A 14,331-nucleotide genomic window follows, 5' to 3' on the forward strand; every position below is an offset into this window, starting at 1 on the left:
TAGGCCCTAAGGTATTCCCTTAGGGTGGCTCCTTTGCTTTTTTCTTAGGGTAAGTCTTTATGGATGCAGTTCTGGGAAAACTGCATAAAGGTGTTTGGTTGGAGGGTATTAATGTGATTTTAAAATATGTTTTAAACCACTAATGTTTTTAAAGGATCTATATACGTTACTCAGTTTTGTTGGAACACACTAGACATCCTATTTCTATCTCCTAAACTTGGTCCTCTGAATGTTTCCTTTGAACTGAAATCTTCATGTCTTTTACTCGAAGAAATATCAGTGGAACCTCAACTCATCCCGAAAACCGATAGCTATCTGAATCAATAAGGAAAATTTATGCTAGCCTATTATTTGTATGTCCTTCATCGTCACTTGGTAGTTATGTATTACTGAGCTTCCTAAAGCTCACTCTTTACTCACCATTTCAAGTTAAAAGAATCAAACCAGTGTAGTTATCGACATCAGTAAAAGACTTTCATCCGTATTGCTTATAGAGTACGGTGTGTGTGATTAGGGGCATGTGGGTTGTACTCTGCTTTTATATCCGAGTCTGAAACCTGTTTTATTACTGGATAGTGTTGAATTTTACTTCTGATATATAAATATTTTTTCTGAAATTGTATTTTATTTATAAATTGTTATATGGCTTTACATGTTAAACAAAATTTTAAATTTTGTCCTGGATTTTTATTATGGGTCACTCCAGTGGCCTTAATGTGACACCTTGGATCGGGTCACCCGCATCGGACTGAGGGTGTTACAAGAACTTGTTCAACCTTACTTAAGTCCATAAAAAAATGAGGTGGGTCATCACTTTCATCAGGGTTCATAATGAGAATAACTTGTTCAAAGGAGCAAATATTTCATAACGAGAATAACTTTTTGTTCAGGAATTTCAGTAGTTAAGTTTGATAAATATAATGCTTTATATCTTTACTCTATTCCAGTTTCAAATCAATAAGCAAAATGGGACAGTTGTAATCACCATTTTTAATCAGTTTATTAAATATAATAAACCCAAAACAATCCAAAATCCATAAAAACCCATAAAATTAACTTAATTACAAAATAACCCATTAAACCAAAATAAATCATATACCCAACTCAACAGCCAAATGGAGAAGGTGTAACACCTACGACTCGTATACTTATTCCAATATAGGTTATGGATGTCACGTCAATTACTCAAAACATTTTCCAACTCAAAATTTCCCCAAATTTTAGTTATTATTACAAAATATTAAATCACATAAAAGATGTCACATAATGTTTAAAACATATATTAATATAAAATATGTCGCTTATAATAATAATATTGGTTAATACTATCCATAGTGAAATATAGTAAAATAGTTTAGTTTAACCATTACAAACCAATTTAAAAATGGTTCAACAAAGTAATTAGGATATTCATAAGTACATGCCACTAACAAAGTCAAAATCACATCAAATGATGTCTTATTGATAATGTAAATATACTCCCCGATGCTTGAAGTTGCTCAGTACTCCTTACTTTTACGATTGCTTTTTACCTACGCGTAAAAATCATCACACACTAATTATATAATTAGTGAGGCAATTAAAATAATAAACAGTGCAATACAACTCATGCATGAAATTAAATGTCATTTCCTAATGCAGACCCTGGATATTTTATGGGTATTCAACTCAAACAATATGCACCGTAGTGGTAAACCTGCACTAAGCTTACGCTCTAGTACTAATCCGGATATGACACATAAGATTGTGGCCACCACCTGGACTTAATGTCCTTACACACTAGTGTTAATATAAACCTATAGCTGCTATACTCCATGGCATGCCAATTATACCCTGTCCTTCAATGACTTACTTGGGTATATAGTATAATTTATTTCATCCATGACATAGTATATCTATATAATTAACATTGGGGCAATTCAAACCTGAAATAACATTCATGGAAAAATATCATATTTATCAGTGATCAATGCATTATAATTTCAGACTTTGACATATTAAGGTAATGTCAATATTATGATAAATGACATAATATCATGCTGATATAAACAAGGTAGACTCATTGCAAGTTTTCTTGATGATGTATAAAACATTTATGTATAATGTCATGCATGCATTGCACTCACCTTAAAACATCTACATATATAGCAAAATATTAGCCTCACTAAGTTTTGGATTTGCGCTATCTATTTGCTTCGATCACGAATTCAATCACGATTTATACAAAGTCACAAATACATATTGGAAACATATGTTAATATTGTACTAACATAATTAATTTCCATAAAAATACAATTCATAAGATATACTTATTCATTATCAAAATAATTCAATACTTATTAATTCTTTTAACATTGGCACCAACTTTTTCAATTTATATAAAATGGTCCTTCACCATTTTACAACTTAAATTTTAATACCAAAATTCCAACATTGAAATGATTACCAACCAAGTCCATTTAAAAAGGTATAATTACATTTAAACGCCCCAAACTATTCGAATATTGCATATAAATCACTAAACTTTCCAAGCTTCTATAATGATCCAATTTCACCTTCTAACACCCATTTCAATTCCCAAATAGAAATTTCCAGCATAGTATATCAACCATTGAACAAATACACAATAACCCACAATTTTTCCAAAATTATCGATTTGGTCCCCCAACTTTTAAAAAATTACCAATGGTCCCCAAATGTTCCTAAGGCTTGTAGAATACTTCCTACATCATTTCCAACTCTTACATAATTTTTCCAAAATTTTTATCATCCATTTAAGCAAAGGTCGAATACTTCAAATGTTCAAAGCTAGAGTTTTTCATGATTTTACTCGATTTTGATTCTATTGGGAATGAAATAAACCTCGATCCAACCTTATAAAATCTATTTAATCAAATAACTAATCAAATTTCATCAAAAAAAAACAAAAGTTCCTCTAACTTTAGGATTTGGTTGATACTTAAGGAGGCATTTCTATGATTATTGAACATGTTTTAATCATCAAACAAGCATGGAAATGAATCTACAACCTCAAAAACATCAAGATTCATCTTCAATTCCATAAACCTTAATATGAGCATAAACCATAGAATTGGGACCTTTGAAATAAAGCAAGATTAGTAAGCATAAATGGTACCAAAAGAATTTTATATTTCACGGCATCATCCAAAATCCAAAGGAAATTGCTCAAAATTTGAAAATAAATTTTCTCTTACCTATGGTGGGGGTTCACAGCTTGGAGAGGAAGATGAACAAAGGTTTCATGAAATTTTAGATTAATTTCATGTTAATTTATACTTAATTTAAGCTTAAATGAATATTAAATTCATTTAATTGGAAAAAGACCAATCCACCCTTAATGAAACTTCATATTTACCATCAAAACAAGACACATCAACCTTATTATCTTTCAAAAGTCAAAGATGAACAAAATATTTCACCCTTTACCATTTTGTTCAGGCACCTTTCCAAAAATTGTAATCTTGCCACTTTAATCCAATGGTCCAAATTTAACATGGAATTAAATCCTCAAATCCAACGGTTTATATTATTTTCCATCATTTTAAAATGTGGAAATAATATTTTCAAGCCTAATTTAACATCCTTCAATTTTTCTCAAAATTTCTATTCGATCAATTTACTGAATTTTTTTCAAACTTTAACCCTCTCAAGTTTTTAACATAAATTCCGGATCAAGAATACGATTTCAAACCAATCTCAAAAGTAAACTATCTATTTATGAAATAAAAAAATATTTTTGAGAAAATTACCACTTAGGTCCCTAAATATTTCCCACTTTTATACTTTGGCCACTAAACTTTTAAAACTTTGATCAGTAACCAAAATTTAGGATATTACAGAAGGTCGATCTATATCAACCCTGTTTTTGGAGTTAATCATAATATCAGTTCGATGGGAGAAGCCATCAACAGTCCAAATTGACATAATCTAGGGTTTCCGAAACTTTAGTAAAATCGACTGAAACCGACTCGATTCAAAATTGTTTTTGAACTATGTTGTGATGACCCGAAACAGACTTGATTCAAAACTGATGTTGAACTATACCTGAGTTGGACCTGAAAATTACGGATCTGCACCCGACCGAAGAATGACCTAAACCTGAACTGCATCTGACTGATACGAACCCGAACCTGATATTAACCTGGTAAATAACTGGTATTACTCGACATGTTTTCAACCTAACATGTTTTCAACCTGACTTGTAAATGATCTGACTTGTTATTGACCTGATCTGACATTTACCTGACTTATATTACCATTGATGAAATTATAAGATTTTAATAAAATTGTGAGATTTTAAGATTATAATAAATCATACTAATTAATATGATTAATTTTTAGATGTTATAATAAAATATTAATTATAATAATTATATTATCATTCTTATGTTATAAATCTTCAATATAATCATTAATTTTATTTTATTAAATAATTTATGTATTGAACATTATTAATTAAATTAATTATTATGTTTACAAGTTAGAAAAATTTATTGGCATTAAACATTATCAATAAAATTATTTTAAATGTAAATTATATAGTTTAATTTATGTAAAGAAAATTTATCTAACAATTATAACATATATAAAACATAATATAAAAGATTAATTCATATTGATAATTGTCATCACCCATTTTATCCGAGTGATGACATGTGGCAGTTTGTAATATATAGTATATGATATATAGTTAGTACATATAGTATAGTTTGGATATTAAATGCATTTCATCATATGGTGCCATTTTTTGCATAAGATAGGTTGCATATTAGTATAGTTGAATATATTAGTTATTATAGTATTAGTATTAGTTGCTTTTCATATTAAATAATTACATGTGTTAGATATTAGATAATAATAGGTGCATATTAATTCATGTGGCATTCCATATTAATTCATGTTGAATTGCATTTCTTGTTGCATTGCATGTTAAATAGTTAAATAACTAGTGTGTGTTACATTGCATGTTATATAGTCTGTATATCTTATATAGTTTTTAAATAATAGTTGCATGATAGGTTAGTGGTATAGCCCATTTATTTTGTTAAATAAACAAATAACAAAACCCAAAAAATAGGCCCATTTGCATTAGTATAGGTCCATTACATTTGTTTTACACTGGCCCAATATACAAATCCACAGGTATTACTAATATGTGCATTATAAATAAATAATTAAAGAATAATAAAATACATAAAAGGGAAAAAAAACCCCTTAAAAACTACTTCTAGCCGTCGGTTTTGGAAAGATGTATGGGAGGGGTGTTTTGCTTTAAAATTTGAAAGGTAACAAGGCATTTAATGTGGCCCTGCTTTTTAGATGCTTATGTCACCTATCTATGGCTAAAAGTATAGGCAAATCTCAACCCTAGAATGGAGGCTTAATCCAATGGTTACTATGATGCCACGTAATCAATTCAAGTGCACCATCAAGGCTTAATATGTATAACTATATAATGTAGTAATTTAGGCTTTAAATTTTTATTTTATTTTAATCAGATCCTACGAATTTTATAATTTAATATATATAACTCTATATTTATATATTTTAATACTTTATATTGTATACTTATATTATATAGTTTGATACTTTATATTATATACTTATATACTTATATATTTATATTTAATATTTATATTTATATACTTTAATACTTTATATGGTATACTTTAATACTTTAATTTAATACTTATATTATATAGTTTAATACTTATAACATATATATATATATATATATATATATACTTTTTAGTTTATATATACTTATACTTTATATGTATATATACTTTTATAATATAAAGTTTATATACTTATACTTTATATGTATATATACTTTTATACTATATAGTTTATATATATACTTATATACTTTATATTTAAACTATATAAACTATATAATTTATACATGGTATATATAATTTATATATAAACTATATAATTTATATTAATAAACTATATAGTTTTTCTATCTTGTTTATATTTATAATATATATATATTATAATTGTTTCAATTTTTTCAACTTTTGAAATGAATTCAATTTAGTTCATTTTACATACTTTCTTCACATTTTATAATTATTCCGATTTGATCCTTTTGTGTTGTTGACTTATTTTTACTTGTAATTTCATATTTGTTCAATTTAGTCTTTAAAATTATATTTGGATCTGAAATTGACTCATACTTATTACTTATTTATATTTTTAATTGACCCATAACTTTTTAAATGTGTATAATTTAGTACTTTTTTATATTAATTTCAATCTCACATTTTAAAATTATTTCGATTTACTCTCTCATCAGTGTGTGTTGGTTAATTTATTTAATTTTTTACTTCTAATTTCATATTTGTTCAATTTAGTTCTTAAATTTATATTTTTTCATAAAATTGATCCATGATTATTTATATTCTTAGTAATTTACTCTAAATCATATACAATTACAAATTGCAATTCGACGTTTGCGAACGACGAAAATAATTAATCCAAAAATAAAAATTAACCCGATTTGAACTCAATCTATATCTGAAAGAGATCCGACCTGAATTTTATCTGTCAATGATGTGACCTGATCTGAACGAGATCCGCCTGAAGTCTATCCGAACCTGAATTAATCTAATCTTTAACTACTCTGGACCTGAACTATTTTGACCTGAACTGACATCGATCCAAACTTAAAGTAACCCGAACTGTATCTAGTGTCAAATCAACCTGAAAATGACTCGTCCTGATTCGAGTCGAAGCATAAATTTTATGACTTGACATGTATCTAATTTTATTTGACTTAATAGGATCCGACTGAAATCTGAACATTTACCTTATTTTATATCTCTACTAAGGCTCTTGTCGATTGATCTTTAGTCGTGTGGAATACACGTGAAGGGTTCAGTGGTCCCAATAGTTGTCCCTGGTTCCCACCGCTTATTCAGGAGCACGAAGTAGCCACAAAAGCCTCCACGTACCTTCAGTCGGCGCCAAGTCAGCCTTCTTAGCTCTGTCTACATCCATGTAATCAAAATAAAGAAAATCAGTGAAAAATGTACTTTTTTTAGTTTTATGAATGTAACCCTATAAAAAAATGGTTTGAAAACCCATAAATCATTGTAAGAACATTTAGTGATTTAGCAATTAGAGAATTGAAACAAAAAATCAAAGGAATCAGAGGTATTCTAGCTTTATTTTCCTGCTTTAGTCTCGATCGTGTATGGGTGGGTGGAGGTCAAAGAAAAATCAGAGTATATGAGAAGAGATTATGCGTTTAGATGAAAGGTGGGAGTTTTTCGTCGGAACTGGGCTCGTCGTTAGAGGTTGAAGGGACAAGAGTTCTCCGTGTAGTTAGGGGTCTGTTTAAGCCTTCTAGGTCTCGATTTGGGGGCCAAATAGGGAAATAAAAGAGTTGGGTTATGTTTGGCCATAGCCAGGGTTGCCTGACCTCTTCGAGTGGTGGTCGAAGTTTAAAACATGGCTGATTTACAGCGGTGCTCTAGAAATAAGAGGCTCAGTCGAAGGAAAAAGAGAGTTAGGGGTGATTAGGGTTCTATGGCTTTGGTATGTGTTTTAGAGAAAAAGGTGGTGGTGTTTAGGTTGATGTCGTTGGTTGTTTGGGTTTCTCGATCCCCAATGATGGTGGTCGGGGGTAGTAGAGCCAATGATGGTCAGAGGTAGTAGGGCCACAATTGATGGTGGTCGGAGGTGGTCCGCGTTTAGCTGAAGGCAATTGAAGTTTTCGGGTGGAGAATGTGGAAGAGAATTATCAACATGGGGAGCAATGTATATGTTTTAGGTTGTGTTTGGTTCACGGAAGGTAAAATTATTAACGAGAATAAGATTAATAACCAGAATAAGATTAATGAAAATATTGTATTTTATATTTATTTTGAATTAAAGGCCCTAATTGAGTTAATTTTCCTTTTTGTTTCCCTAAATTTACTAGGTTGAAAAAATGCAAAAATACCTTTCAGTCCTCTTAATTATGCACATATTTATATTTAGTTTTTTTGTTTTTCTATTTTCGAATTTGATGTGTTATTTTTTTAATTTTTTTATTTAGTCACTATTTGTAGTTTATAATGCATAAATTACTTGAATTGACCTTCCGGTGACCTATTGGTATGACTTGAATTATTATGGTCCAGTTAAAATTTTAATTTTTAATCTTTTAATTGTTATTTTGTTAATTTATTATTTGAACTAATTCTAAGACCTCGCGAAGACCCGTCTTGGGGTATGACTCGTGTTATATGGTCCTGGTAAAATTTTGATCTTTAACCGTTAACCCACTTATCTTTATTTTGAATTAGAATTTTACGACCTCGAGGACTCGTCCTGGGGTATGACTCGTGTTATCTATTGTCCATGTAAAATATTAAAAAAATGACTTAACCTTTAATTTTATTCCTTTTATTATTTCTATCTTTAAATTTCCACATTTGAATTTTTATTACTTTAATTTCTACTTTTACATTTTTGCTCTTTAAATTTTATGTATTTTAATTCATGTTATTTAATTTCTAGTATTTACAGTTTAGTCCCTTAAATTCCAATATTTAACTTTCTATATTTTATGTAATTTAAGCCTTGTATCATGTTTTCTTTTGATTTAGTCCAAATTAGGTTAATAGGTGCCTATACTTTAGTTTTAATCCTTAGTTTTAGGTTTTCTCAAATTTAGTCCCTAAACTTTTTAACTTAGGTGAGTATCTGATTTGGTCCCCACATTTACGCTCGAGGTTTTATTTTAGTTATTCGAACCAATAATTTGATAAAATTGTTTGAGATTAATAATCAGAGCTTCTATTTTAGGTTTAATTTCACTTTAGCCCTATAATTTTAGAGAATTTCTTATTTGATCATCATTTTTTCCGAGGTTCTATTTTGTTTATTCAATTCAATAATTGATTAAAATTGGTTAGGATTTAATATTAGAGCGTTTATTTTAGATTCAACGCTTTAGATCCTTTCTAAATTCATAATTTGACACTTTAGTTAGAGAGAAACCTTTATTAATTCACCTAGTGTAATTCGGCTCAATAATTAGTTGTTTGATTGGATATGTTGATTTCAAAATAAGACAACATTCATTTATTAAGGGATTAATAGTTTATCTTTTGCATTATGTCTGAGGGTGACCTTTAGTGATTACCGAAGTAAATCAACATTCTTTTCAAAACTCTACCTCATAATTTTAAAATTACTAAGGCAATGATTATTTATTGGGATTAATGAAAACACTTCCGCTTGTGCTCGAGGTATTCTTTATTGGTCTTAATAAATAGATACCTTCTTTTAAAATCATGCATACATAATGGATTTCAAATTAAATAAAACTTTGAACTCAAAATTTTCAATTTTAAAACATTGGGTAATTGACTAGGTATCGATTTTTGGTAAGTGTAATTTACTCTCGAACCTGATTTCTAATTTCACAGATCAAAACATCAGTATTTTAGTAAAATAAAATGTTTTATTAAATTATCCAATTTTAGGTGTTCCAATCTCACCATAACAATAATTGGTTGCGACTTCCACCATTTCACAAAATCATTTTGTTGAACTTATATTTTGATATAACAAATATTTGTAAAATTGATTTTGGACTTAATCAAATATTTCAAAAATAATTCAAAGTAAAAAAATATCTTGAAAAATATGTTTTATAAATTGTTTTAAATATGTAAAATATTTTTGAGTTAACTAAAACATGTTTAAAGTGTTTAAAATGTGTTTAATGCTTTTAAAATATGAAAACACTATTCAATCACTCTTTAGCTCTGTTCATACACAAGTATTGTTCACAGTTTCAAAAATTTTGTAAGAGTTTCGAAACTTTGCCCTTGAATCTGTTTTAACGTCCCGATTTTCTTCAATAGTCATATTTTTAAGTGTGTGTTTAGAAGTTTCGAGACTTCCATAATAGTTTCAGAACTTTCATCAAGGTTTCGAAACTTGCTCCAAAGTTTTGAAACTTCATGCACATGTGACCTTTATTACATTTTTTAAAGCTTCCAACAGCTATAATTCATCCCCAATGGTCATAAACGGTTAGAAACACATTCTAACTGATAAAAACAACAAAGGGACACTTGAAGAAGGTTACTACATCTATCCAAGCTTAAAGATCAAGAGAAAATAGTTTTCATTCTTATTTCCTTCATTTTCTCTTGTATATAAGTGTATATCCTTTGTTATTATTCTTGTGAGCTCAATTCTTGTAAACACATACTTTGTGAGGTTTTCTTTTTTACATTTCTTACCATTTGTAAAAGGGGAGTGGTACTAGTTTATCCTTGAAAAACTAGAGAATTTTAAAGGTTACTATTGAGCCTATAAAAAGAAAGAACAAATTAGTGAATTTGTTGAAATCCTTAGTGTGGAGCTAAGGTAATGGATATAGACTTTTGTTGAGAAAGTCGAACCACTATAAATCTTGTGTCTAATTCTTATCTTTTATTGTTTCCACACCAAAGATATTTTAAAGGTCAATTCACCCCATCTTAGTAGTTTTCTGTTGATCGTTTCGAGCCTAACACATTTTTAAAAGCCTCATCGTCGTAACTAGTTAAGTCAGCTTCTTTCCCCATAGGGTCGATTACAACAATGATGCTTTGAAAAGATTATAAATAAGGGTAAATTACACCATTGCTCTCTGAACTTTACCCTCTCTCCTATTTTTCTTACCGTACTTTTAATTTTTCTATTTTGCTCACTGAACTTTACAGATTGAATCATTTTGCTCACTGTACCGTTAACTTTCAAACGATATGATGATGTGTCATTTTTTATTATTTAATATAAAATCATTGAAAATATAAAGGGTAAATTATGTCATTCCTCACTGAACTTTACTCTCTCTTCTATTTTGTTCACCCAACTATAAAATAAAAATAGAAGCTGGTCGAATGCCACCATCTGCTGCTGCAGATGGTGGCTGTTTAGTCTCAAATTTCATGGGTCGACATCTTGAGTCCAAATCCAACCTCCATTTTTCAGAACTTGCTTCGAAGTCCATGAATCGGAGACTGAAAGTGAGGAAGTTGAAAAGTTTCAGTCGAGATTCATGGATTTTGGGAAATTTCTGGTAAAACAACCACCAGATTTAGTTTTAGGGGGTTCAGACAACCGATTCATGAAATTTGGAACCGAACGACCACCATCAATGACGATCAATGGTGGTTAAAATGAAAATTGACGTGGTGGCTGGCAGCAACAATAGAGGGGAGAAGAGGATTCAAAACGACTTCGTTTTGATGTATATTTGAGTTTTTCAAAATGACATGTTTTGATGCTTGTGCCATGTCATAAAACAGTTAAAAAGCTAACGACAGAGTGAGCAAAATGATTCAATATGTAAAGTTAAATGAGCAAAATAGAAAATTGAAAAATGGTGAACAAAATAGGAAAGAGAGTAAAGTTCAGCGAGGAACGGTGCAATTTGCCCTAAAAATAAATAAGCTTATAATCATCTTATACTATTAAGGGTAAACTATACTATTGACCACTCGACTATTTAGTCCTTTTACTTTTACCATCTATCTTTTAATTTTGTCAATCAGAGCACTTAACTATTTTATTTTATTGTATTCAATCAAACTATTAGTCGTTAACATTTAACAAACATGGTGACATAGCTGTTAAAACATTTGGTATAATTACACATCCAATCATTGTTATTTACATAATATATTAATTTATTCCAAATAAATTAAAATAAATTTAATCAGATGAAGCCACGTGTCATTATCCAATTGGAAGATTAATTATATTATAATTTATTTTTAATTCAATATACTTTTCACCTATCACAAGGTGACATGTGTCACCCTATGGTAGGAAGAAAATAAAGTGCACAACATATGTTTGCAAGGGGGGTCAAATCTGGAACCCTTGGTTAAATATTGGAGTGCTTAACCACTGAGCTAACTTGGGGTTTTGGTTTAAATTATACAATATATGGCATATATTTCATATCACTGCGTAAATTTTTAATATTTTATATTTTTTTAATTTAAATTCACATACTAAATTAAATTCAAATCTTAACACTTAAAAATATATTTTATTTTTATCTTAACTTATTAAATATATTTTACTGTTATTTTAACTTAAAAATATATTTTTTTCTTATCTTAATTTTTACAAATATATTTTTAATTAAATTCACTTATTAAAATTTTAAAAATATGTTCTATCTTAACTTATTAATTATATTTTATTCTTATTTTAATTTAAAAATATTTTTAATCTTATTTTAGCTTAAAAAATTATTTTTATATTAATTTATGAAATGTATTTTACTTTTAGTTTTATTTAAGATATATTTTTAAAAGTTAATATAAGAATAAGATATCTTATTAAGTTAAAATAAGATTAAAATATTTTTTTAAATAAAATATATTTAATAAGTTAAGATAAAAATAAAATATATTTTCTAAAGTTAAGATGTGAATTTAACTTAGTAATGTGAATTTAAATTAAATTATATAAAATATTAAGAATTTACACTGTAATACGGAATATATACACCTTATATTGTTATCCTTGGAGCCAAAAAAGAAAGTTGGCTCAGCGGTTGAGCTCTCCCCCCATCAGCAATGGTTTCCAGGTTTGAACTCCCAATATTCATTTGCTGCACAAATATTTTCTTTCCAATTAAAAATAAATTGTAATATAATTAATCCTCCAATTGGATTATAACATGTGGTTTCATCTGATTCGATGATTAAAATTTATTTTAATTTATTAAAATTAGGATCAAATTAATATAATATGTAAGTAACAGTGACTAGATGTGTAATTATATCAAATGTTTTAATAGCCACATCACAATGTCCATTAAATGTTAACGGCTAGTGATTTGATTGAATACAATTAAATAGTTAGTGGTCTGATTGATAAAATTGAAAGATCGATGGTATAAATAAAAGGGTTAAATAATTGAGTGATCAATAGTATAATTTACCCTATATTAAAAAAACAAATTTTCATTCGTGGGGAATAAGAAGATAGAAATGCGTAGAAATTTATTAAAGTGGTAGTAAGTTACATTCTAAAGATGCAATGAAAGGATTTGCAGGGAGGGTGTTATGGGATTTGTTGATGTAGGTCATGGTACTGGCTCAACCTTTCCCATAGGAAAGCCCATCTCTTTAAGAACTTGAGTGCAACCAGGAAGAGCTTCCTTCTTCTTGAACCCAAGATTGTTGGCAGTTCTGGTAGGGTCAGCTAAGCCATCATTGCCGCTCAGCTCCACCCGAGATTTTTCCCACGCTTCCATCCTTTCATTGCAGTCTGGCCGAGGACTCTTGTCCACCCTCACCGAGCATATCTCTTCGTCGTGGTCGCCCTCCACCGGGATGTTGTATCCACCCGTCGCATTGGTGACTGCCTCTCGACTGAAGGTCACCGCATCGTCCTTTTCCTTCTTGCATTCCAACTTCACCGTTGCACCTGAAATAGGTTCGCTGAGTTTGGTTTCGAACTCAACGCGGCAAGTGTCACAGTAGACTTTGCCCACTACATTTAATTTCTCAGCGGCAAGGGCGAAGCTACTGAGACACGAAATGCAGACTGCCTTTAAAACCAGAGCCATCAGCGATGCTTTTGCCATTTTATTTTCTTTTCTTCTCAATTTTCTGATTGGGTTTAACTGAGCTTGTTGAATATGAAGAATTTATTACCAAACATTTCTTTAGGTTTTGAACTTCTTTTGGAAATCTTTAGAGGGAGACTCGTTCTTCTCGCAATAATTGGTTATATAATTTCAAACGGAACTATCTGAAATTAGTATTTTATAGAGTGATTATAGGGGAATGATGAACACAAATAGATTCGTTTGGTTCATCAGAAAGTTACTTTTTTTCCCCGGTGATTGGTGTAGAAAAATGCCATAAATCAACCCAAAATATTGTTTAATGGAAAAACACGTCATTTTCTTGAAATAATTATAATTTCTTTTTCATAATTCATTTTCTAATATGATATGGGAATCAGACTTTTTCATAATTCATAATTCATTTTCTAATATGAGATGAAAAAAATTATAAATTCTTTTGTCATTCTTTAAAATTATCTTCTTCTTTTTTCATAGTTCAAAATTTCCATTATTATTTTCTAAAATTTATTCTTAATATAAATATAAGAAAAAGATATTTTAAAAAGTCCTACAATCAAATAATTTTCAAGTATATATATATATATATATCCTATCCCCAGAAATCACTCATAAAGCTGAAATTACCCCAAAGCCAACAATATGTAAAACCAAAAGCTAAAGCCTCAACAGCATTACTTATAACGTATTTAAACATAAAAGTA

At 29.1% G+C, this 14,331-nt stretch overlaps 1 protein-coding gene across 1 annotated transcript; it reads right to left on the reverse strand.

Moving 5' to 3' along the window:
- Positions 1-13,120: 13,120 nt before the first annotated feature.
- On the reverse strand, positions 13,121-13,624 carry LOC120184899 (anther-specific protein LAT52-like). Its single transcript, XM_039189258.1, has one exon. It carries the CDS (start codon positions 13,622-13,624, stop codon positions 13,121-13,123), a length of 504 nt encoding a protein of 167 aa, XP_039045189.1.
- Positions 13,625-14,331: the final 707 nt, after the last annotated feature.

This window comes from Hibiscus syriacus, unplaced genomic scaffold (assembly GCF_006381635.1).
Source record: "Hibiscus syriacus cultivar Baekdansim isolate YM2019G1 unplaced genomic scaffold, ASM638163v2 tig00112968_pilon, whole genome shotgun sequence".
Taxonomy (NCBI): domain Eukaryota; kingdom Viridiplantae; phylum Streptophyta; class Magnoliopsida; order Malvales; family Malvaceae; genus Hibiscus; species Hibiscus syriacus.